The 25,004-nt window shown below is 40.9% G+C and overlaps 1 protein-coding gene across 6 annotated transcripts in view; it reads right to left on the bottom strand.

Annotated features, from left to right (window-relative positions):
• The window catches only part of Nedd4l (NEDD4 like E3 ubiquitin protein ligase), a 312,978-nt gene that overhangs the window by 135,110 nt on the left and 152,864 nt on the right, over positions 1–25,004 (bottom strand). For 5 of the 6 annotated variants that reach the window (XM_047526345.1, XM_047526346.1, XM_047526347.1 and 2 more), the window contains 3 exons: positions 7,228–7,309; positions 4,609–4,647; positions 2,011–2,064 (listed from right to left, as the gene is read on the bottom strand). In XM_047526345.1, the coding sequence (XP_047382301.1) occupies positions 2,011–2,064; positions 4,609–4,647; positions 7,228–7,309 (175 nt within the window). Of the gene's footprint in view, positions 1–2,010; positions 2,065–4,608; positions 4,648–6,054; positions 6,165–7,227; positions 7,310–25,004 lie in introns of those variants that run through there. The other variant, XM_047526351.1, reaches the window with a different exon arrangement.

The raw sequence follows: 25,004 nt of genomic DNA, 5'->3' as shown, positions 1-25,004 counted from the left end.
TTTTCTAAAAGCATGAGTTTTAAATGCTAAAAATGACCTCTCTGAGGAAATGGAAGCTAGCTTGTTTAAATCTAGAATTTCCAAGTACTACTATAGTCACGTATTATCTCCGCTGGATTAATAGCCAACAAAGAAAAAAAGCCACCACTACCAACCAGCATTCTTTGCATAGTAACAACACTGCAGACAGCCTGGGGCAAAGCGATGTATTAATATTATAAAACACGTTTGTTCAGATCAAGTTTGCATTCGCACCGGATTTCTCAAAAGTTTTGCATTCAAAGCCTTTTTTGGTTTGGAAGTATATTTCTGAACCATGGCGAGGTCACTCAACTGCAGTCAGTATTTTAGATCATGGAAATGGAAAACTTTTTTAAACAGTGAATTTCCCTTAGAAGAAAACTAAATGATAAACTAGAACACATTAAACAAGAAGCATTTTTTTCCCATCAAATTTGACCCTTTCTTCTTCTTAAGAGTTATTTTACTCAATAAAACAGAGACTAAGGATTAGTCTATGGAGGCCTCTGTGTCTCAGCGAGTTATGCTATATTACACTAAATACTGTCCATTCCTACAGTCCTGGATGGGCAAAAGGTGGAGAGGCAAGAACTGCACCCTCAGCAGAATACCTTCACACAAATAACAAAAGGGATTTAGTTACTCGGTGCTGCCAATTATCACCCCAAGGCATAAAACAACAGGGAGATGCAAAGTCCCCAAATCCCATATTTTTAATAAGAAACATACTAGGATGGTAGAGCAGAATCCCTTAGTTTTCTATTTTGGAGAATAATACCAAGCATATTAGATTAAATAACACTCCCAAATTCTACACGGAAGGGCAAAACTTCTGGTTATTCCCCAGCATTGGGCTGAAGCAAAGGAGAAAGGGGATTGAACCCTGGCAAGTCCCCTGACTTATATGCTTAACTCTGTAAAGGTTCTAGACCAGTGACCTCTTATCTATAAGGACAGGGAGTTGCATGATGTGTTTTAAGGCTCCTCCTGATATTTATTAATCTGAAACTATTTATAACTTTGGAGTTTAGTTGTATTCTGCAGAAACAAGGGTTCACAAGAACATTTCTTTTAACCAATGAATGTGCATAAGTTTCAGGAAGGTAATTTTGAATACAACTGACTCCACTGAGTTTAAGTATCACTTCTGAAGTACCTTAAGGACTTACATATAACACAATAGTGTTCAGTGCCACAATGGGAATACAGTTCATGGGTACTTAATTAGTAAAGAAAGCAAAACACTTTAAGTCAGATTTGCTTCTAAAATATTTTGAAAATTAAATCTTAGTTATATCCCATTATCCCACATCAACCTATATATAAAATGCTAGTTTGAATCAGTTATATGCCTCCAGTGTATATCTGCTTTGTTTTGTTTTTTGGTGGTGCTAGAAATGTAACCCAGGACCCTGTGCAAGTTAGGCAAGCACTCTACCATTGAGCTGCACACGGCCCTTACTTTTGATCTTTTAAAGGTAATTTTTAAGGATCCATCTTGAGAAAGTACCACTTTTAAAACATAGCTTAATTATACCTAAGTGTAGATTTACTTTCTCCTATATGGTTAATTAGATTTTCATTTCCCCAAAGAATCACCATAGATAAGCTATGGAATGCATCATAGTAATTGCATTTAAAACCCCCCACACGTTTGGTTTACATGCCTGATGGCCTCTTTACAGACTTGCCTACCATTCTGTATTCCCCCAAACCAAAACATAAGCATTTAGGCTGAGCCTATCATCAGTGACTTGCATTAATATTAACTGCAATAAAAAATAGACATATATTCATATGAATTTTCTGTCCTAGCAACACACAAATATTTGTTAGAACTAAAAACATTAATAGTAGGACAAAAATAGTCTTCTCTTTGGGTATGAATCCTGTTGGAAATACAACCAAAGACAGAGTTTGGAAGATGCTACTCTAAAAATACAGTGTTCAAGAAATGAAGCAAAATTCAATAGCAAGGGAATCACTCACCAATCTGTTTTCGTCAAATACTTCAAACAGGAGCCTGTGATTAGAAGGGTTTACCTAGAAGGAACACAAACAGTACTTTAGATATAAACAGAAATTGCTGGAAGGATGAAATAAGGAACAGCAAGAATAGGATAAAGCTTTATAATACATCCAACTGAACTATTTAATAAGCAACCTGCTTTTCTGGAAATTCTCTCCTAAATAAAATTTTCTAGTATTGATTTTTCTATTATTCTTCTAATATTTAGACAAACCAGAAAAAGGCAAGGGTCCTTAGTTATGTTTCTAGAATAAGAAAGTCTAATTCTAAACAGTTTTAAAGAGTTCCTAATCTGTTGGACAAAGGTTTTCTCATGCCAATAGACTAAGGTCGCATCCTCATACAGTCCCCACCTGAGGGACCTTCTTAGACCTGGTGGTGGTGGTGATTAAAATAATGAAGAAAGCAGTAAGAGCACTTATTTACCATTGTGGGCTTAGTTTTTAAGTACTATCTCCTTGTTAAGTGTCAACTCCTCTTGGTCTCATTCAATCTTCACAGCAACCTTATGGTGTGTACCTATCACCTCTATTTCATGCCCGAGAAGCTGAGACTATGCAGGTGAAGTTACTTGCCTGAGAGCCCACAGACCGCATATCAGGCAATTAGACACCTGGTCTGGCCTGCTGTTGTCCAGGGCTTAGGCTGTGAACCATCAGAGACAACCAGAAAGAAAATGTCCCCGCTTTTGCAAGGTGGGGTCAGTGTCAGAGCTACGAGTTTTTAAAATATTTTTTTGCCTTTTTCTTTCTTTTTACCAAAACCTAACCAAAATCACCCAAGTATCACCATCCATATTCAGGTATCATTTACTATCAACCACGTGAGAAATGGGACCAGGAGTTCTCGTTTGTATCATCACATGTCAGGGAAACATCCTACCCATAAGGACTTCTCTCTCCCGCGTGAGGAACAAGGCGCCCAGGGAAAATGAGAATCCTTAGTGGCTTTTCTAGGGTTAGAAAGACTGTAAATGATAAAGCCAGAGATATAACCCAGGTCTACTATTTGGAGGCCTTGGCTGTTTCCTGACCGGGAATGGAATGAAATCGCATTTGACCACATAAGCACAGTGAGCACCACTTGCCCTCCTAGCTTGATTGGCCCATAGGCTCCATGACAGAGCAAACAAATGGCCAGTGGGTTGTCTCTGCTCAGCAGCTTTGGGAAGCAAAGCGCTGATTACCAGTGAATGAATTCACAGGCTGTAGAGGAGCTGGGGACAGAGGAGACACCGTAAAGATTTGCAGAGGAAATAAAAACGAAGATCTTTAAAACAAACAACAACAACATGAGTAGAGTTTCAATGACTCTATAGTGAAGAGTTATTGAAAAAATTTTGGGTGTACTATAACTCACATAAATATGGTTTAAATAAAAGAAGTATGAATATTTGGAGTTTCACAAGAAGGAAGCTGTATTTGAGAGTTAACTAAGGGCAAATAACACCTCTCAGTGCCCATAACCTTCACAGAGTAATTTAAAATACATCTGGTGGAGGCTGAACACAGGATCTACCAAGTATTAAAATATCAGTGCCATATTTCAGTTCTGAACATAACAGAAAACAGACGCAGGATACAGTAATCCAAGTTCGGAGCACAGAAAAAACTACCTCGACTGAAAAAAGAAGGCAGGACAATTATGTGGGTCTAATGGCAATACAGTTCTTTGAGAATCTGCATTAATTAGAAGACCTAATCTACTGTATTTTTGGAAGTGAGCATGCTTTAATACCACAGATATTTAGACAATTTATAAACTTTCATTTTGAAGAGAAAAATCCTTTTTCTTAAATAAATAGCTGAGTAGTTTAATATTTCCAAATTTTGGTAACAAAAAAACAGCAACAACCAGGAAAGCTCACTAAGCAGATATCTCAGTCAATACAAAATTCAGTCATTTCCATATATAGCTGTTCTGGATATTAAATAGAAAAAAATTGAGGAAATTTTACCTTATTCGGTGGCATTTAAATTTCAGAAGTAATTTTACAGTATGCATGTAAATACACACACTAAATATCTGAATTACAGAAAATTTCCTTCCTAACTTTAGGAACACAAATGATAATTTTCTTTTTGGAGGTGCTGGGGATTAAACCCAGGGCCTCATGCATGCTAGGCAAATGCTCTAGCACTGAGCTACAGTAAAAACCCCATAATTAGTACTGTTTAGTGCTTCTTTGTAAACATGTTTCTACTCCTGTTTTACCCAATCTCTAGAATAATTAATTCATAATCCATGTCATGTAGAAATAAACTATTGTTTAAAATTACATTTTATCCTACTTTTTAAAAAAGTTTGAGTTGCAAAGATAAAATATGGTATTTGGATAACTTTCATTTCCCCAAACATCTACAAATGAAACAGTCCAGATTTTGTGACCGCTATTCACTCTTGCAAAATTTAATACACATTAGGAGGCTATGCAAACATTTCTCATCTTCAAAGGAATTTCTCATTAAAAATGTTACAGCTTTCCCTCAACATGAATCTATTATGATATATCAATCTAGGTATCAATAACAAGTTAGTACCAAAAAAGAAAAACTTACTCTAAAATAAAATTCTTCATTCCACTTTGGGTTCAGCGTCTGGAAGAGAAATTATTTTTTAATATCTTTTACAGTTATGGAAACTAATAGTTACTAGTACAAAACAGTCTTCATATTTGCTTAAACATTTTTCTTGATAATATAAGGTTTTTTCAATGGCTATAAAAACAAAATGTAGTCAATTACTTGAGGCTATTCCACAAACAAAAATAGAAAGGAGGGAGGATACCTATGAAATAAATGATTCACAAGTATGAAACCATATTGCATGTTATCACCAGAAGAAACACCACCAGGGACTGACTTATTTTCAGCATGAAAATATAAAATTTTCTTTCAAGGAATTAGCACTTATATGATTATTCTATCAAGAAGGAAATGAACTTTGTTGACACTCCTCCTAAAAAGCTTGGAGAGCAATGAAATGGGAGGAAGGCTGAATTATTTATAAAAATTTGACATCAGAAGAATATTTTATGAAGAACAACAATGATACTCAGACTTCATAACACACATACAAACTGCTGGTTATAATGAAAAGGATGCTTCTCCCCGCCCCCCCCAAAAAAAAACAGTTTAAAAATATTTTCCTACTCATCCTTCAGTCTTTCCTCCCTCCCTCCATCCTTCCTTCCTTCTAGCAATTTAAATCCACATCTCACAAGAGCATGACAAGGATACTTTCACCCTCAGTATGAATGGGAGACTGCCCAACATCCTAACGTGAAGCACATTCTATGAAGGAACACACACCTATGCGCATGTGTGGTTTGTACAGGTGTGATACTCATATAAACAGCTCTCTTAAAATCATGTGTAAGGGGAGGGGGAGGGCAGGGGAGAGGGGAGAGAAGGATAAATATCTGGGACTGAAATGGAGCAAATTAAATTTTATACATGTATGATTATGTTAAAATGAATCAAATTATTACATATAACTATATATTAAAAACTTTAAAAAAAATTCTGTGTAAAAATTGAGACTGAAAAAATTCACCACTTCGTCCTCTGCTACAGGTATTTTTAAAATAACATTTGCCTTCGTCCACCTATTTCCTTTAACAGAGAGAAGCCAAAAAAAAAAAAAAAAAAAAAAAAAAAAGAGGCACGGTGCACCATAAAAATACAAAACCCTGAACTGGCATTAAAAAAACCAAATCAGTATTTTCCCCACCCACAACTCCACAGTCAATCCAATTCTAAATAACGGGGATCCATACTTTTGGGTTGAATGGAGCAGGGATGGCTGTGAGCTGGGAGGGAGCGGCAGCGGCCTGGCCCTGGGCGCAGCGTCGGTCCGGGAGGGGAGCTCACGGAAATGCGCGGGTGGGCAGGCGGGAAGGGAAGGAGCAGAGAGCACGAAAGGAATGAGGGCCAGTGACAGGGTCGCAGGGAGACCGAGGAGGGCAGTTCTTCCGCCCCTGCACGACGCACAGACATACTGACCAGGCTGCCAAGGGATCGGAGCTGCGCCCTCCGCCGTGCACAAGGAAGGGGAGGACCTCCCCTCAGCAGGAAGCATTGCAGGATCCCAGCCGCCGCCCTGGCTCCTGGGCTCCGAGTCAGCAGGTGACCAGCCCCCCACTCCCGCTGCCTTCCCTGAAAGGTGTCCCTGCTCCACTGCTAACAGAACAAGTGACAGCGCCTAACACAGGGAACAATGGCCTCCGTCCTTCGCAGGCATCCTCCCACTAATCAAAACACCGGCTTCTGTTTGCAAAACAGATTTTAATGCCAGTCTCAATGCCAGGTGAAGGGCACTCTGCATTACTGTTCCTTGCACAGAATGACCTGGCCATAGATTCAAGGCAGGAGAATTTCAGTATTTTTTAAAAATTTGTTCTGATTAGTTATACATGACAGCATGTTCTTGGATAGGCAGAGATACAGTATTTTTAAAGCACCATGCTGCCCAGGAAGTGTGTGGAATGAAGAATTAAACATCTGACCACCCCGCAAAGGCAGTGAGGGAACAGTAGTAGTAATCTACAACTAAAACAGAGGAAAATCTGATTTTTGACAGAAAATATTCATCTTTCATAAAGCCCCCAAATGAGGTAAATATTTTCATATATTTTACATATGTACACAAAAATATGGGGACATGCAAATTAAGAATTCTAACTATGGAAACAAATGTGTACTGAAATATTATACATAAAACAAGAAAATAAAACTTGTACACATATATAGTTTTATGCATATTTTAGCATTTTCATGCAGCAAAGCAAGTATTTTGCTTGCTTTGATAATAGTTGTTTCAGCTAAACAATTCCTTTTGTGCCAATTACATCAATAACTCCGTTTCATTAAGTGCATTTTAAATTTATGTTTTGCTTATTTTTTGCAAGAAAAAAAATGACCAATTGTAATAAGACTTGTTTGCAGAATGTTGTTTCTACAGACATTTAACTAAAAATCAGAATTGCTATCTTCAGTTAATACAGAAAAGTTCTGATCTATGGAGAACTTTAAGATTTAATACTTATAAATGCTTAAAATAAAAATAGTTTCAACTTAACCTTAAAATGCATGAACTTTACTCAAGTCAAAAATACACACTTTAATTGGGTTAAATTATGACTTAAATGAAGTTTCAAAAAAGGATGGGCAACCTACCTTTTTAATTGTTTTTGTCTGCACCAAAGCAAGTTCTCTATTCTCATCTGCAACGTACAATGAAAGTTTCACATACGGATCACTGCAAGAAAATATTTCAGATTTAATAGGATTATACTTTTCATTTTAAAAAAGAAAGTAATCAAACTAAATGATAATGTAATAATCAGTTAATGTTCCAGTTTGTATTAATTGCATAAACTAAGCAACACTTTAACATACCTATAATTCAGTATACTTTCATAGAAGTTTCTATCAACCAGAGTCAATCGTATTTATTTCAAAGACAAAAAGAAACTGACATTCTAACTTTAAAGATAATCTTCCCTACAATTAATTCAAAATAATTTATCTGTCATTTTTTTCTAAACACAGATTCTGAAAAAATTATAAAAGGATTACTAAGAGGCATACAAAATGTGTTCGCAATAGTAAAATCTAGCTAGAAAATCTGTTTATATCTTATTATTTCCCCTATGAATAAAAACTGTTTTTCTTCTAAAGGAGGCTAAACAATCGATATTCATTTAAACAAGACTTTCCATTTTACAGGTTGAAAAAAAAAAAAAACTAAAGCAAAAGGTCAAGAGATTACACAAAATTACAGATTTGAGAAAAGTCTACATTAAAATTCAGGCTTCCTGACTACAAGTCCCAGAATTCTTTGTATAGCACACCTTTTTTTTTTTTAAAGAATTCTTTTCTGGAGAAGCTAAAATCTTCTGTAAGATGTATACTAGAAGAATTTAGTGGGAGAATGTGGATGATCTACTAAGAGTTTAAATGTACTAACACTTCCAAAGGACCTCCATCTTCTGAAAAAATCATGAAAAGGGCTTCTATTCACTTTCCCAATTTTATTCATCTAATTATAATTAGATGGTTAGGGGTGTAGCTCAGTGGTAGATCATTTGCCTAACATGAGGCAAATGCTCATGAGGCCCTGGACTCAATTCCTAGTAACACAAAAATAAATGTAACAATTATCTATAGCGGTAATTTGTTTCAATCAATCCATCATGTTAGCTTCATACCAATTTGGGAGTTATCCTTTAGACCTATACCATAAAAATTAATCTGTATTTTGCAACTCCAGAATGTTTCCAAAGATTAGATAGAATACTTTAAAATGATAAGTATTTGCTATCAGAAATAAATATGCCATGAATCCTTTACAAAAGATTGGTAGTACCAGGATTATAACCAATATTCAAAAACAAAACTCAAAGCTCAGTGGAAAATATTGCTAATACATGAATAGAGCTATTAGTCAATCTTGCCTTTTGTCCATAAACTATAAACCTTGATTTGGTTAAAGAACATCTAACCAGAGGCACCCACTTATCCTCATCTGGACATTCAGATTCAGGAAAACACAAGTGTCAGAACCTAGCCTAGATCCCAGAACCTAGAGCATCTTCCTCATGGGAACCTGAGGTTTGAGGCATGAGTGAAAGTCAGTGTCTAGGTGAGTGACGCTCAGGTGTCAACATTATCAGAACCTCCTGGAAGACAGGTGGTTACAAGGACCTGGGCCCCATGCCCAAATTTTAGTTCAGTTGGTCTGTGGTGGAATCCCAGAATTTGCATTTCCAGCAAGTTCCCAGCAATGCCGAGGCACCTGGTCTAGCAAGCACACTTAGAGAATCACTGTTCTGTGTGGCATTTGGAAAGAGTATTTTGTAGCTACAGAAACAAAATGTTCTATTTCTAGCCACCAAGTTACTGCTAAAAGTACCTCAAAGCCTGATTATTTCCATCACCTCAAGAACAGGCTTCCAGTGCACACACACACAATCCTGCATTACCAGGAATACCATACATTGCCATCATGTATAGTTTTTATGTCCCTCAGTTTTCACGATTGCTGGCTACTATATAACTGCAACAAGGAGCTAAGCCTTCACTTACACACATTCTTCAACTAGTCACTTATTTACCTCAATTTTTATCCCCTGAAGAGATGACAGAAAGTGACACATGCAGTTGGGGGTTGTGGGTGAGGTCTTTCAGTGTGGGCAATGTCTTCCAGCTGTAATGAGGAAGGCAGAGTTGAGCACATCATGTCTCCAGTACTCATCCAGGTAGGCACCAGGGTATGATAACCCTGTCAAAGATCAACCAAGAAACTCCCTGGAAGGGAATTCAGCCTGGCAAGAGAACCTTAGGCCAGGGTGCCTGGTTAAAGGTCAGTAGGGTGTGAGCTCAAGGGGAAGGGAAGACGGTGAGTAGCTGGGACCACTCTCAGGAAGCTTGTCCCCTTTCTGCTAGGACTTAACCACTTCTGACTTCAGGCTATTTATGAATGAAATGAAAATGACAATTCCTAATTCACAGGATTAGTGGAAAAATCAAAGAAAATAATGTACCATTAGTACCCAGCACAGCTCCAAACATACAGTTACATGTGCTCCCTCAAGGTCAACCATTACACTTGGTATTCTATTCTTTCCTCTCCTAGGAGGCATTTGGGGTTTTCTGCTTGTTTCTCTTTACTCACCACTCTGCTACAGTTACTGCTTTGACTTTACACGATTTACCAGATAGGACAAGCTGGGAGCCAGCCAACCACAGCTCCCTAAGTATTCCATGCTTCCTCCTAATTCAGATCATGTATGAGCACCCTGAATATCTGGGTGGGGATGTCCAAATTCACGCCTGCACCCAGTCACTATCGTAGGGTTAGTATTCAGTACAACTCAGGCTAGAGTTAATATGACTCTTTAAGAAGCCAAATGGACTTTGTGGATCGGAAGAGAAAGTCTGTTCTGCAAACTTTGTTTTAGACATTATTACATTGTTCCTTCCAACCTTTCCAAGGAGACAGCAAGCTGGTACTAGCATTCAAACTAACTCCTGTTTACTGAGTGCCTATTACCTGCAGACGAGGAGATAAACACCCAAAATAGACAGAAGACACTGTCCCTGCCTCATCTGAATGGAACACAGAGAAACAAAATGACGACTGTGACAGTGTGCCAAGGACCCAGGAACATAACAGTCGGCAGAGCAATCCTGAATGCATGCCAGTGTCACCTGGAATCCAGGCACCTAGTCTCACCCTAGACCTGGGACTCTGCACTCACGATATCCAGGATTTCTCTGCATGGACCCATCTGGGCTCCACTGCCAGAGAGGGGTTCTTTGCTTCTCGTTACTCCCTACTTCTCTTACAATTACTGATTTGACTTCACATGATTTACCACATAACACAAGCTGGGAGCCAGTCAACCACAGCTCAGGTGGGGCCTGGGGTGAAGACCAAGATCAGGATGAGGGGATTCTGGGTGAAGGGTTCAATGGTAAAGGCCAATGATGGGTTAAGCTGGTATTTTGAATCTTAAAATGCCTGTTGGTTGTAGTATGAAGGGCTCAGGAAGGACAGGCAGTCTGGGCTCAAACCTCAACCAGTCAGCAATCCCCACTGGAAGTGAAAAAAAAAAAAATCCCTATCCCCTATTTATAGCTATAAGACTTTGGGAAACTCACATAGCTTCTCTGTGCCTCAGTTTTACCACTTACATAATGGGACTAATAATAACAGTTCCCTTATAAGGAGGCTGTTGAGAAGACTAAAATTACAATAGTACTTGACATGCAATAGCACTCAATAAATGTTAACAGTCATCATCATCTTCACCATTATGAAAGTGTTGAAATACAGAAGTCTCATGGTCAGATTCATTATAAAGAGATCAAACAGCAGGCAGGGAGATAAGCAAGATGGCTCCTGCAGAAGAATGAAAAAGGACTCAAAAGAGGAAGCAGAAATCAACCAAAAGAAAGGATGAAGAGTCACGGTGGACAGATTGAACAGACTGTAGGTAGGTAGGCTAGGAGGAGGGCAGTCCACTTAAAACAAGAGTGGGATCCCTTGACAAGTTATGTCAGTATACAAGGGTGCCTAGTCACCTTGGATCTTTTGCTCCAAGTCTATGATGGTGCGTTTTTATATAAGTTTGAAGGGCAGATCAAATAATGAAGCTGTCATCAGAGAATCCTAACAATTTAGTACTATTTCAACGAGGAGTTGGAATATTCACACTGGCCTCCAAATGCAAATGTGTGGTTGAGCAGACCACAAAATGTACCCATACAGACCTTAGGTGCCTCAGAATTCTTCAGCAAGTGTACAAAATTGAGAAGAAAAAATACTTGGGAAATTCAAGCTGGTCCCTCACAAGCAAGATACCTCATCTGAACACAAAAGACTAGATTTGAGGGAGGGAATAAAATGATGACATCACTATCTGAGGACGTGAGACGTAGCACCAGGGACTGTGTGAAATCAATGCCTAAAGGACAGATGCCCTTGACATAAGTGAAAGAGCAAGGAACCTAACAGATGCTGAGATGATCAGCAAACATGTCCCGCTGCCTGCTCTCTCACAAGAAGGCCCAAAAAATCTTGATCAAAAATTCATTTTGATTTTGCAAAACTTGCAAGAGAAGAACTTTTAAACTGTCATCTCTTTCATTCTCCAGATGGAGCCTGGGCCTCTGATCCAGTCATCCCTAACAAAGGCCTGCACTCACTTCAAGAGAGTTTATAAAGAGTTTAGACATTGGAAATTTTATTTGCCGGGTCACATTCCACCTGCATCACTGCTGAGCAAAAGACACTATGAACACTGAAGTCATTTCTCAGCCTTTCTGTGTTTGCCCTGTTGCTCAACCTTTTGGGATGCATCGAACAAGGACAGTGTAATACATCACTAGTGGCCTGACTCACTCCATTTGACTTGCTGAAGTGCTCTACATTCTTTTGCTCCTGTTATTTACTCATTTTTATCAGAATAAATAGTCTTTGCTGAGATCCACATATTTTCAGGGGGACAGAACAGTGAACGGAAGGGCAGGAGTTGCCTCCATTGAGACCTGTTCTCAAGGTGGATCACATTCAGACTGCAGCCAGGCTGCAGGGACACTGCCGTATCCACGGTTAAGATAAGGTATCTACTGGAAGATCCCTGTAAAGGCATCCTTACAGGACAGCTGGCAGTAGAACCTCAGTGAGGAAGGTCTGCCTTTTGTGCAAGCCTCAGACCATGCCTTGAAAGGCAGGGCTCCACATGGTACCAGGCACCTGCAGGAAGGTTGTGTCTTTGCTCCCTATTAGCAAATATGTTTGATCTAATAGTTTAATAGAGATAACTCATAAGAAACAAAAACTTCTGTTTCTAAAAATTTATTTCACAATTGATCTCATTCCTTAAAGATTTACTGAGCATCCATCATGGAGGACTATGGTGGACTCCGAGGAGGGGAAGGGGGAACACAAGATGCAGACCCCATCCTCGAAGAGGCTGCCTACCACCCTCCAGAGAAGCCAAAGTCAGATGGGAGAGAGTTTAGCATGCAGATTCCACCCTTAATAAAGCTGGTGTTCTTGCATGCACACATGCGCACACACTCTAAGCAGCTCACGAGTAGCATGTATTCTAAGATGATTTGAAATGCAGGAAAAAAAAAACTATGAACAATGGTAATAACCTCCGGTGTCATTTATTGAGTAGCTTTGGTGCCTAATAAACACTGGGCTTGGTGCCATATGTTATGTACATATCATCTCTCATCCCCACAACCCTGCAAAGAATACTAGTATCCTCATTTCACAGATGAGAAGAAAAGAAACGGTTGTATGGCCAGATTCTGAAACTCATTCCATCTCCCAAATCCACAGTGTCCAGAAGCACACCTGACTGCACAATGCTGTTCCCCATGGTGCCAGTTAAGAAAGCAGAAAAAAACTGCAAACAGGCCCCAAATTCAAAATAGAGAATAGCTTAGGAAAGAGTACAAAGAAACATGTGACTTACATACATATGTGCTCTCTCTCTATACATCTACATGCATAAAATGCTATGTAGCCATTAAAATGATAATAACAAATAGTCAACAGCTCTTTGTTTAAAGATAAAATATTCTATTTAATCATGATTACAGAAGAAAACAAAACTACTGCATTATAAAGATCCCAAACCATACAACAGTGTAGTTCTGCACCCAAGGGGTTTTCTTCCTTTCATTGCTCTATATTTTCCAAGTGTCACAGATGTGTCACTCTCTATCTGCTATGACTGAAAGGTGGCACAGCTAGTCCCCATGTGGTCTGAAACAAAGGGGGCCACTAGAAAATATCCTATGTGGGGAGAGAAACAGGAATACTGGGGATTAAAATGGAGAAATCTACGTTATACACATTTAAGAATATGTCACATTTGGTTTTTGGCTGAATGTTTTCCCTGATAAGTGTAGAATGATATATAATGGGGGTGGGGGTGAGGAATAAGAGAAGAATGGAGGAACTTTAGATTATGTAGAAGGAAATGAGAGGGTGGGTATGAAACATGGTGGAATGAGACAGACAGCATTACCCTATGTACATGTATGATTACACAAATGGTGTGAACCTACATTGTGTACAACCACAGAAATGAAATGATGTACCCCATTTGTGGACAATGAATCAAAATGCAATCTGTAAAAAAATTTTAAAATTTTAAAAAATGAGATTAAAAAAAGAATATGTCACAATGACTTCCACTATAACCTGTAACTATAATGCACTAAGTTTTTTAAAAATTTAAAAAATAAACATATGTAATAATTTAAAAAATCCTGTGTGTTCCAATAAAATAGGTGGGAGAAAAGGCATTTACAATGTTAATATCAATTCCTAATTTAATAACATCCTTTTTAGGTAAGACAAGATGTTTCAAAGAACCTTTTAAGAAATATATACAAATATACTAAATGGAGTAAAAAGGAATGCTCTAATTTTAATTTAATATCTATGCTAATATCTTGTTGGTGCAATAGCCCCCATCATCAAAGTAACAGCAAGCATCCCTCTACGGTCCTGTGCTAAGGAAGCCATGTTTAATTACCATGGTAATGCCTGACATCTTCTCTACCATCCCTTCAGGGGGTTCTAAAACCCACTCTGTCAAAGACCTCAAAAGTGCTACCACATGCAAATTTAAGGGTAGGAGCAATTAAAAACTGTTTACTTGTGAGAGAAATTACCAAACATCCAAACTGATAAGACTGTGCAATAAAGGATATCTTCTACAAATATGATTCCAGAATGTGTGAAAATGTGCAAACCCACAAGCCACATGCAAACGTACACGGAGTATTCAACAACCTGGGAGTGTTTGGAAAGTTTAGAGGAAAATCCAAAATTAATCCATTTACAAATAGAAAGATAAGGACTTCTCAGATTAGAAGTGGTTCAACAAAGTTCAAGTTACTGCAACCACTTCTCAAGTAGTATAGAGCAAATGTCTCAATGTACAATATACAGTAAGCATTACAGAAACCCTCAGCAAAATGAGAACATGTTATCAAGCATGATCTCCCTTCAAAGAGAAGAGCCAGGTCCTCTCCTTACTTTCCTCCAGGCCCTACGCACAAGAGAAACCTGGAGGGTGACAGGGGGCAGAGTCCAGCAGCTCCTATGAATCCTAAAGTACTGTAAGCTCTAAATACTAAACCACCCCTGTAGAAATTCTTTGAAAACCAGTGTACCATTTGAGCTATATTTTATACTGCAGCAGAATTAGGAACTTTTGCTGTCCATTAATTATCTAGGCCAGGGAAAGCAGCCTAAGCTGGACACATGGAGTTGTCACATAAAAAACCTTGTATCAGAGAATGCTGATCCTACAACAAATTATGAAGTCAGTGAGATTTAATCATGGAAGAACTCCAGTGTTCCCACCAGGTCCCCTCACCCTGGATCTTCCTCAAAACGGTCCATTTCACCCTACCTACCGAGGGCTTCATTTCTCCCTTGGCATAGTTACCCTTGGTGGTGCTTGCTCCTGAGAAAGATGAGGTCAGGACAACTGGGATACGCAAGCCCTCTGCTGCCAAAGGTGGACACATGGGTCCTACACACAACCCAGCCCAGGTAGCTGAGGTGATGGCAGAAGGCTGGGGATGAGGAATTCCTGGAGCAGGAGATCTCCAAGTGAGCAGTATCAGAATTGTCTTGATTAATTCACAGATTGCTGGGCCTCCATCCCCAAGTTTCCAATTCAGAACCTCATAGTTTGCATTTCTAACTATTTGCTTGCCTGAGCACCCTACTGTGGGGACCACTGTAACTCCATCTTTTCCTTTTTCCTTCTGCAGCTTCCGGTATAATGAGCTCATTCAACCCAGCACTAAGATGGGAAGGAATGGAGACAACTTTTATTACCAGTGGATACCAAGTGCTTCTCTTTGTGGGCTAACCGGGGCTACTGGACATCACACACACATGCTAGGGTTACAGGAAGGGCAACCTGCAAGGTCTACCTGCAATTATAATTCACCAGCCAACAGCACATTGTGTTTACTTCAGTGGGGGTGGAGGTGGAAGGGGGAGAGCAGAGCAAAGGCAAGTTAGGTCTTGTCTACTTTTAAAAAAAAAAAAAAAAAAAGCATTATTTGTCTAAGGCAAGAACAGTTATGACTACTGTCATAATAGGAACCGGTCAGGAATTTAGTCCTAAAAGAAATAAGACAAAGAAAAATTCCAAGATAGGATCATGTCTGTCCATCTATTTGTTCTTCTGACAGTCTGCTAGAATGCCGAGTTATCGGACCTGCTCATCTGCTTCCCTTGTGGTTAGAAAAAGAAAAAAAAAAAACAAGCCAACTAGAACTTCCGAAAGCAAAAATCCAAAGATACCTTCTTAATTATGTTATATATTAAGTGGCTCCATCCATCCCCAGTTTATAAAGCAAGTAGTCTAAAACCCAAACACAGATGCAGAACTGCACTAAAATCAAGTTGAGAACAGACTTCCAAACCAACTATTCTCTTATAATCCTGAAAGTCAGTTCTTTGGCTAACTTCACCTGTGTTCTCATGATCTAGGAGAAAATCATGCTGGACAGGCAGAGGAATGCTGAACTTGATGCCAAAGTGGAGTTCACACCGAGCTGTGTCAAACCAGAAAAGAGGGCAGGTTCTAAAGTACAGAACTACTTGGGGAATTCGGTCTTTATTAACTAAACAGGGAGGAAAAGATATTTTTAATTAATTCTGGAAGTCAACTCTTCCCAAGGGCACAGCTTGCTTTATACTTGAAATCAATATGACTGTGTCCTTATGGAAAGAGGAAATCTGGACACAGAACAGACATGCAAAGAGGGAAGATGACTCGCAGACACAGAAGATGCCCTCTGACTGGAGTGAGCCAAGGAACACTGACTGTTGCCAGCCAGCACCAGAAAAGCAAGGAGTCTCCCTGTGGCCCTGCTGATACCTTGAGCTCAGATGTTTAGGGCTGTCAGACAATACATTTCTGCTCTGAGCCACTTAGCCTGGTGCTTTGCCCTAGCAAAGTTAACACTCCAGTAAAGTCAGCCTTTTTGGGAAACCTATGGGGCTAAATGTGTACACAACTCCGAATTTTCCTCATTTTAGAAAGACGGCTTAATGATTATTCCAATTATTACACACCATCTCCAGCTGGGCTTGGGCAGGACCCATAATCAAATGTTAATATCCGGACACTCATATGTATGAAGAGCTAAATCAAGTGCTATACCTAGAGCCCAGAAATACTTTAAAGTCTGTTCACATCAGGTTTTGCTCTCAAATGAGTTTCTTAAGAAACCCACAAAGATGTTTTCGGTTTCCAGAGCTTTTTGGCTTTTTGAACTACAGATAAGGGACTGTGAACCTCTACGAAGCTGTAGAACACTCAAAAGTGCTCCTAATGCCAAGACGCCAGTCACGCTCAGCCTGCTATCAAAAACACAAGACTGCCTGTGAAATCCTAGAATTCCTCAGAGACAAAAGTATTCCCTCAACTATTGGAAAAATTATTTGCAAAATTATTATTTTTTTTTTAGAAGTTTTATCTTCAAGTCTGTTAAACATGCAAACAAACCATCAGGCACTTGAACTCTCCATTATTTGAAGTGTTTTACCATACTTCCACAAGACTTCTTATGATGGAATTTTAAAAGACAGGGACAAACAATTGTGCTTCACAGTATTACAATCAACAGAAAGAGGGCTAGATCATGATAATGTCTTACACCCCAGTGTAAGAGCTGAGTGTGATAGGACACAGAGTTTTCCAGTTGGGCAGATAAATATATGGTAGTTATTCACATTTGGAGTCCCTGGGCCCATGTACTACCAAGGAAGAAGTTTATAGAAGAAATGAAGGCCTCATCAGCATAAAAAATCTTGGTTGACTTGCCCCACAGCATGAACACCAAAGCTGAACATACGCTGGTGATTTCTCCCTACATCTGACACATCAAAAAAGGATGGAAATTTGGATCTTAGAGGGTTAGCCGGGTAAAATATGTCAGAAATCTGAAGGCATTCAGTTTTAAAAATCCTCTCTTAAACTACTGTCAGGTGAGACTCTAGTGAGGTGAGGCTGTACGACTTCTCTAGAACTTAGTGTAGGCTCCAAAATCATGAGTAAGGCATTATTCTTACATACACACACCCTCCCACGGGTGTATGTTTGAGAATTAAGTTTACACTATGTTTTATGGATGTATCTGTTTCTCCCTGTCCCTCAGACCCTGAAGAAGAGTTAAATAATTATGGGATAAAAGCACAGGATCAAAAGAATTTACAAGAATTTTACACTCCTCTCCCCACTAACAGCGTGGAGTTCTGACCTCGATTACATTTACTAATAAACACAGGGTCCTTCTTTAACTTCTGCTGTATGCTTTAGAATTTCTATTAGGCAGCTAAGAGGAGCATCCAATTTTCACCACTTGCCAGCAACTGTCACATCTGTGGTTCTCCAAGTATGTCAATCTACTATCTTCAGAGTGCTTGGCTCTGGTGCATCCTCAGTCACTGGAACACACATGTTCTTAGGTTGTCACCCCTTACCTGTGGAGCGCCTTTCTCTCCTAAGCTCCTGGCAGCCAGCACCTCCTCCTAATCATCTTCCCAGAACAAAGCAGCCCCTAATAACCAGCTTCTCCATTCTCTGAATTTCTGCAGGCATGACAGCTAGGCTGCTCCTTTTCATTGACTCATGTGCCTTTTCTGTATTGTTTGTTCCTTTTCAAGTGTATAAATCTTAATTCTCTTAAACCAGCTGCAATTAAGCTGCAATTAAGGCCACTACTTATGTCTTGGGTTTGTCTAAATTTTCCACGAAGCCCTACACAAAATGGGTCTTCCATAAACATTTCTTGGTTGCCTGACTTCTTGCCAATCATTATGACAGGTTAACTTCTTCCCAGAGTTACATATCTGGAAATATTGTCTTTCCTGAGTGGTTAAAATGTGGAATTCTTAGCACATTTATCTCATAGTTGATAATGAATAACCAGTTACAGAATCTATTTTTCCACATAAATTTCATTTTTCTTGAACTTACTTCATTTCCTTCACTTTTTCTACAAACTGCACGATTGTTTCCCATAATGTCATGAGTTATAAGTTCAAAGAAAACAATAAAATGTAGGGGGAAGTTCACAGCAAACCTCATGTCAGCAATATTAACTAATAACAAAAACTAGAATCATGGGTCTTTTTGGTTGAACGTTTTAACTGACTTATGGAACTGATATACTCCTTTGGAAGGGGAGCTTACCTATTCAAATCTAAAATACACAAGAAATATTAATGTTTAAAGACAAATTTAGGGAGAAAATAATAAAAGTTAATTGCAAAAGCCCTTGTTAGATTGTTGACAGTCACTTATGCACTGCAAAGGAGTTCATGTTAAAAAATGGATCTCTGGCTCATTACGAACCATTCATTTACACACTTTTCATTTGAGTTGCTTAAGTTCTCAATGTCATTTTCCATGCTTATGTAGACTATGGTTGGTTTTTTTTCCAACCCCCAAAAGATTTCTTTGCAAAATAAAGATGGTGATCCTCAGTCCAGATGTGAATGTTGTTCACTCACCAAACTCTTACATGTTCTTAGTAAAGGCAAATGATTGAGAAAACATTAATTGTAATTGACCTCAAATTTCTACACAGCTGATGTGGAATCAGCTACTGGTAAATAGTGACTACAGTTATACTGAGTATTATGGCAGCAGCATACATTGCCACAGAGACAAGCACTCTTCCCACTGGGTCACGTGGGAGTACATGTGTTAGAATACTGAAGATAACATGATAGCATGCAATACAGACTTTGCCATTCTGCAGGGTAACATTGGGGGCTGTACAGAAGCAGCAGTCTGAGACCTCAGCCATCAATGCAATCTCTGGCAGCTTGCCTCCTTATAAGTGAGCCCAGAACCTTAACTGGACACCTAAATGTAAGAAAAGGTATCTGTAGGGATGACTACGCATTCTAGCCAAATTCCACGTACTATCTGCTCATGAGATTTAGACTGTGTATGTCCTGCAGTCTATCAATTTGAGGAAATTCTAAACAGTAAATAGATCCTATGGAGACCTACAGTGAAGAAGTTCCACAGGAGGACAGTGTTCCTCCAGCATTTCAACGTGCATGGTAATCCACTGGGGGCCTGGTTAAACTGTAGACTGAGCCTGCAGGTGTGAGGTGAGCCCTGGGGTGTGTATCTCCTTCAGCTCCCGGGTGATGGCACGGCTGCTGGAGGGAGTGAGGAGGCACTCAAGGAGATCCCATATGGCTCTCCTGGGAAGGAGGGGAAGGTGTGGGAGAGAACAGGCTCTCGTGAAGAGCTCAGAGTCACATGTGGAAGCTCCCCAAGGCTTCATTTTTGGCATCTTTTCACTCTGCAGCTATTCCTGGCTGAGCTCACATGGTCCCCACTCCCCTACCCCCAGGTACACCCACTCCTCTGCGACTATTAACTACTAACTGCAGGCCAAGTTTGGTCTCCAGCAGGGATCTCGGGCATGAGGGTCCCTCCTGGTCTCCCAACCTCTCCAATTAACACACCAAGGGCCCTAGCCCCTTCTTTTCCACTTCTTATTAAAGCAACTGATTATTAGCTCAAATCTCCTAAGCCAAACACGAGGGACTCACCCTCTGCATTGTTTCTTTGAAACCCACCACATGAAGTCCAAACTGTTGTACCAGACATGGACTGTCAGCTCTGGCGCTGTCTGCCTTCCAGTGTCATCTTCCATGAGTCTTATGCATTCAGCCAAGTGGACTTTGAGTTTTCAGAGCACACCATGCTCTGTCCTCAGAAATGCCCTGCCTGCACCTGACCTGCACAAGATCTTACTAAAGGCAAGCTCAACTGCCTCTAGAAGACTTCCGACCCTGAAGCCCCATTCCTACTGCCAGAAGGCCGTCAGTACAGCAATCATCTACGTATGTGTCCATTCCTGCTACTGATCTAGAAACTCCTTGCAAGTAGGGTCATGTCTTAGTCACTGGTATCACATCCCAGTCACACAATGGATCTGCAACAGAGAATTGTTTTATAGGGTATGGCAATGGCCCTAGGGCAGGTTAGGCATATGGGGCATAGAAGGTGTGGGTGGGTGGGGTAAAACTCGAGCTTGGTAGATGCTGGAAAATACCATTGTTTGTATCATGAAATGTACAGACTTCATATTCTGGCCCACAGTCTTCTACATTATTTTAAGGTACAATATGCTAAAATAGGAGTAAGCTGAATAGATTTACAGAAGCCTCACTTGTGATTTCTTGTTTTTTTTGTTTTTGTTTTCTTTCCTGATGTCACAACTGAAACAAAAATCCAATAGCCACAGAGAAGCTGAAAGTGAAGGATAATCTGCTCTTTGGGAGTTTGAACCAAGAGGCAATTAATACAGGATCAAGGCTAAGTAAAACCACAGCAGAACATGTAACTACAGCATGCTGAACACTGATAACCAGAATGGCAATTAGGTAGGAAAAACCACAATGAGTAAAAACGCTCACTACCCCCAATGAATGGCTCTGAGGAGAGTCACGAAGCTATTCCCCTGTGGCCAGCTGTTCTCACTGAACTGGGGTGAGGCATGCATGAGCTTAGAGGCAGGTTCCTCCATTCTAGCCCCGCGCCAGCCCTCGGTGAGCTGCTGGTACTGTCAGTACTGCTTAGACTTAGGCCACAGGCCCCTGTCCTCGAGCACAGCGCACAAGCATGCACCCTTACTACCTGAGAAACTCAAACAGGGTTTACCTTCTGCTCAGTGGTGCTGCCTGCAGAGGCTCCCGAGGCCATGCAATGTGTGCCTCTCTACTGCACTTGAACCCACTCTTCCCCTGGCATCTGTCCCCTTATTGCAAAGTTGGTTTGATAAGTTGTAATAATAGATGTTGACTTGAAAATAAAAGAAAAATTAGAGCTCTGATATTGAAGGTCACTTAATCTAACACAATCACATTTGGCAAATGACAAGGCTGGGAGATGAGAGGGTCCTGTGGTGGTCAATGGTAAAGACAGAAGTTTGATCCTTTATTTACGCTGCCACACTGGAATAGGGCAGAATATTTAATTTCCTCTGGGGCTATCTTACAGACATGATGTTCTGGATGGTCCAGTTTCCAATATTGCTGAGATGATAATGGAGCACCTGTGGTGAGTGAGAACTGTCTTTTGCAGGAAATATCACTCTGCTCTAAGACCAATGTCCACTTACCCTTCTAGGCATGGCAGTGGACAGCATTCTACAGGAAAGATGTTTTAAAGGCTCACTTAAAGTAAGTCTTATTATCTTTGACAACTTACACGCTCATCAAAATCAACCATACTGGACAGTGGGAGGAGCTACCACGCAGAACAATCCAAAATTGCTGTTCAGTAAAAGCTCATATAATGGTTATTTCCTTCCTGATTTGTTTATAGCTCCTAGCGTTATCTCTAAGTATATTACCTGTGGACTTGGTTATTATGGTTATTCAGACCCATCAGGTGACACTCCCTCCAGTCGGAGAAGCAGGAGGTCATAGGTGGTTATGCAGGTCACTGGCCCAGGCCAGAGCACTTGGCCTCTCCTGTGCAGCCCTGGTCTCTTGAGCACCCATGCTGAGTGGTCCCCATGGGGCTCAGTACATAGTTATTGACTAAGTGAATAAGTGTCACCTGGAGGTTGGGAGGCCACTGAGACTGATGGTGCATTCCCAATCTAGAGCTTCAAATTGCTTTTAATTTTGTTCTCTGCTCATACTCCCCGCCCCCTGCCCCAAAGAAGCAGCAAAGCCACATGGAGATGGCTACAAGCACAATAAAAAGGCCACTTAACTGTGACTTGGGTAAGACCCAGGATTAGGCAACTGCATGCAGCTAGCGGGACCTCTTGCTTGGGGCAGGTGAAGAGCTGGTGGCTGCCTGCCCGGGGAGGGGCGGGGGTTCGCCACCCACTCTGCTCTGCTGAACCTCACCGTGGGGATGGCGGGGTTTTCCCTGGACAGGTTATTGCTAAACTAAGGTGCTGGCTTTGCCATCAGAGCTTTCAATCCTGTGTCATGCTCAAAATCAAACTGTAATGACAGTATCCCTACAAATGGATTCATCCCCCTGGGACTCGCAGTTCCACAGGGTGACAGGGCCCTGACTCTCTTCTCATTCTCTTCCCTCCGCCCCTCCTGCAGACACTCATTTCCTTCAGCTTTCATAACCTTTGCAGCTGTTAAGCTCTTCGTCTTACCCAGAAACAGAGTTGTCCTGGCACAGCATGAGGAAAACCACTATGCCTGCGGTAGAGACTTCCATCAATAAACAAAGGATCAAAAAGAAACAGCCCAGGTAATGTGGCGCATGTCTGTAATCCCAGCTATTTGGTAGGCTGAGGCAGGACGACAGAAAGTTCCAGCCCAGCCAGGGAAACTTAGTGAAATTGTCTCAAAATAAAATTTTTAAAAAGGGTTGGGGATGTAGCTCTGTACAGCATGCAGAAGGCCCTAGGTTCAGCACCGCAAAACAAAAGGGGGTGGGGGCACTTTCTTCAAACCAGTTAAACAAAATTGGTGGACCTATTTTTCCAGTCTGACTATTCTCACTTGCCTTTAAAAACATCCTCACTCAGCCCAAAGCTACAACTGTTAATGCATATATTTTTAAATAAAAATACAAATTATTTGAGTGAAAACAAGAATAACCAACCTCAAAAGTTTCGTATCTCAACAAAAAAAGACAAGTCCAAGGGAAATAAAGAAGTATTCCTCAGCGCCTAGCACAAGAGATTGCTAACACGTATTTTAGCCAGGAGATAATATTTTCCAGCAATGAACAAACCAAGTGACTTAAGCCACTATTCAATGAGTTAAAGAGTCATATGAATATAATACCAGATAGGATAGTGACCAAAAAAACACATTTCTTTCAGATAGATCACTCCCTGACTAACCTCAGATCCAAACAGGCTCCTGAGAAGCTCCACAGGATAGGGTAATAGTGAACGAATAGTGAAACATTAAAGTGCCTCAGAGCCTGCCAGGCTGTTCCCTTAAGGTCCTCGGACTTCCTTCCAGTCTCGGGCTTGTCTTCTTGGCATGGCAGGTCTTGGTCAAAATAAACTTTACAACACTGTGAATGGAACTGAAAGGTTCAACTCTCCACACTCACAGAGACTCTCAAAGATCACACCCTCAGGATGCTAAACAGCCTCTGCCCAAGAATCTACGCCCACATGCCCTCAGACAAGGTGACAGCATTTCCAGTCACTGACCTTCGTCAGGGGAAGCTGTTTATAACCACAGTGGACCTCCAGGCTGCTGTTGGCCATATGACTAGGTGTGGAGTGAGCAAGAAAGAGGTGCTTTATGTAACTCTATTAAACCCCATTGACTCCACTTGACTCTATCGAGCCTGTGATTCCACTCATCTCACAGTTAACTACCTCTGTGAGGTGACAACATGTCTCAGGTGTCATGTGGTTTTCCAGAAATTTCCACGTATTCTTCCATTCCCTGGAAGAAAATCGATCCTCTGTTTTGGGAGGCGAGGTCCATCAGGAGCTGGACTTTTAACCTTTATCAGTAACAACTACTAGGGTGAATAAACAGCTCACATACGTCTCAGCTGAGAGAGTACAGCTCATGATTACCAGACTGGATCCCATGACTACTGGGGCTGATTCAGATTTGATGACTACAGCAGGGGAGGAGGGACAATTTATAAGATCCAGATCCCAGGGGTTGTAGAGGAGTAGGAAACAGTGACCTCTGATTTCAGGAGAGGGGTGGTAGTTGTAAGTGCTGACCCCAAAGTCCTGCCTGGTGGCTGGGACAGCACCTGGGGGCTGCCTGCCTGCTTCTCACTGCCAGCCTGTACTCCTTTGTACTGAGAAAACCAGGCCAGGCACAAAGAAGCACAAATATTTACTGTAGGTGAGGGTGTGCAAGGACCCTACTCGGGATTCTGAGCCACGGGGAACATAGTCCAAACAGACTCTGAAAACAGCTGAGAACGTGTGCCGCTGCCATCAGCCCAGAGGTGAATGGCCTCGGGAACCACTGGGGCCCCAGGTGAGGTCTCAGCTGGCCGGCCACTTCAGGCCCACCTGCAGGAAGAAGTCCTCCACATAACTAGTGCCTTACGTCATCATCAGCCCAACACACACAGGAAGGTAAGATTTTCATGGAGGCTCAGGAAAGGTCGTGCAAGAGGCTTTACCTGAGAACTAACGTGGAAAAGCCCAAGGAGGCGAGAACTGATGAAATCCAGTGCCCGGAGTGAAAGAGCCTGCCACCCCACGTGGCCCTCCCAACCACAAAAGCTCCCTGCTCTGCCAAGAGCCTCTAGGATGTCAGCGAGCACACAGGACTTCCTGCCTTGCAAACCACTCTGGAATTCAACGTTCCTACTCATCAAAGGGAGAAATTCACATCTCAAGACCCTGCCTTCGTTTTGTATCTCTTTGTCAGGCAGTACTTCACA

This window comes from Sciurus carolinensis, chromosome 15, assembly GCF_902686445.1.
Source record: "Sciurus carolinensis chromosome 15, mSciCar1.2, whole genome shotgun sequence".
NCBI lineage: Eukaryota > Metazoa > Chordata > Mammalia > Rodentia > Sciuridae > Sciurus > Sciurus carolinensis.
Note: the sequence above shows the minus strand (reverse complement) of the source record. Positions and strands in the feature narration are given on the sequence as shown.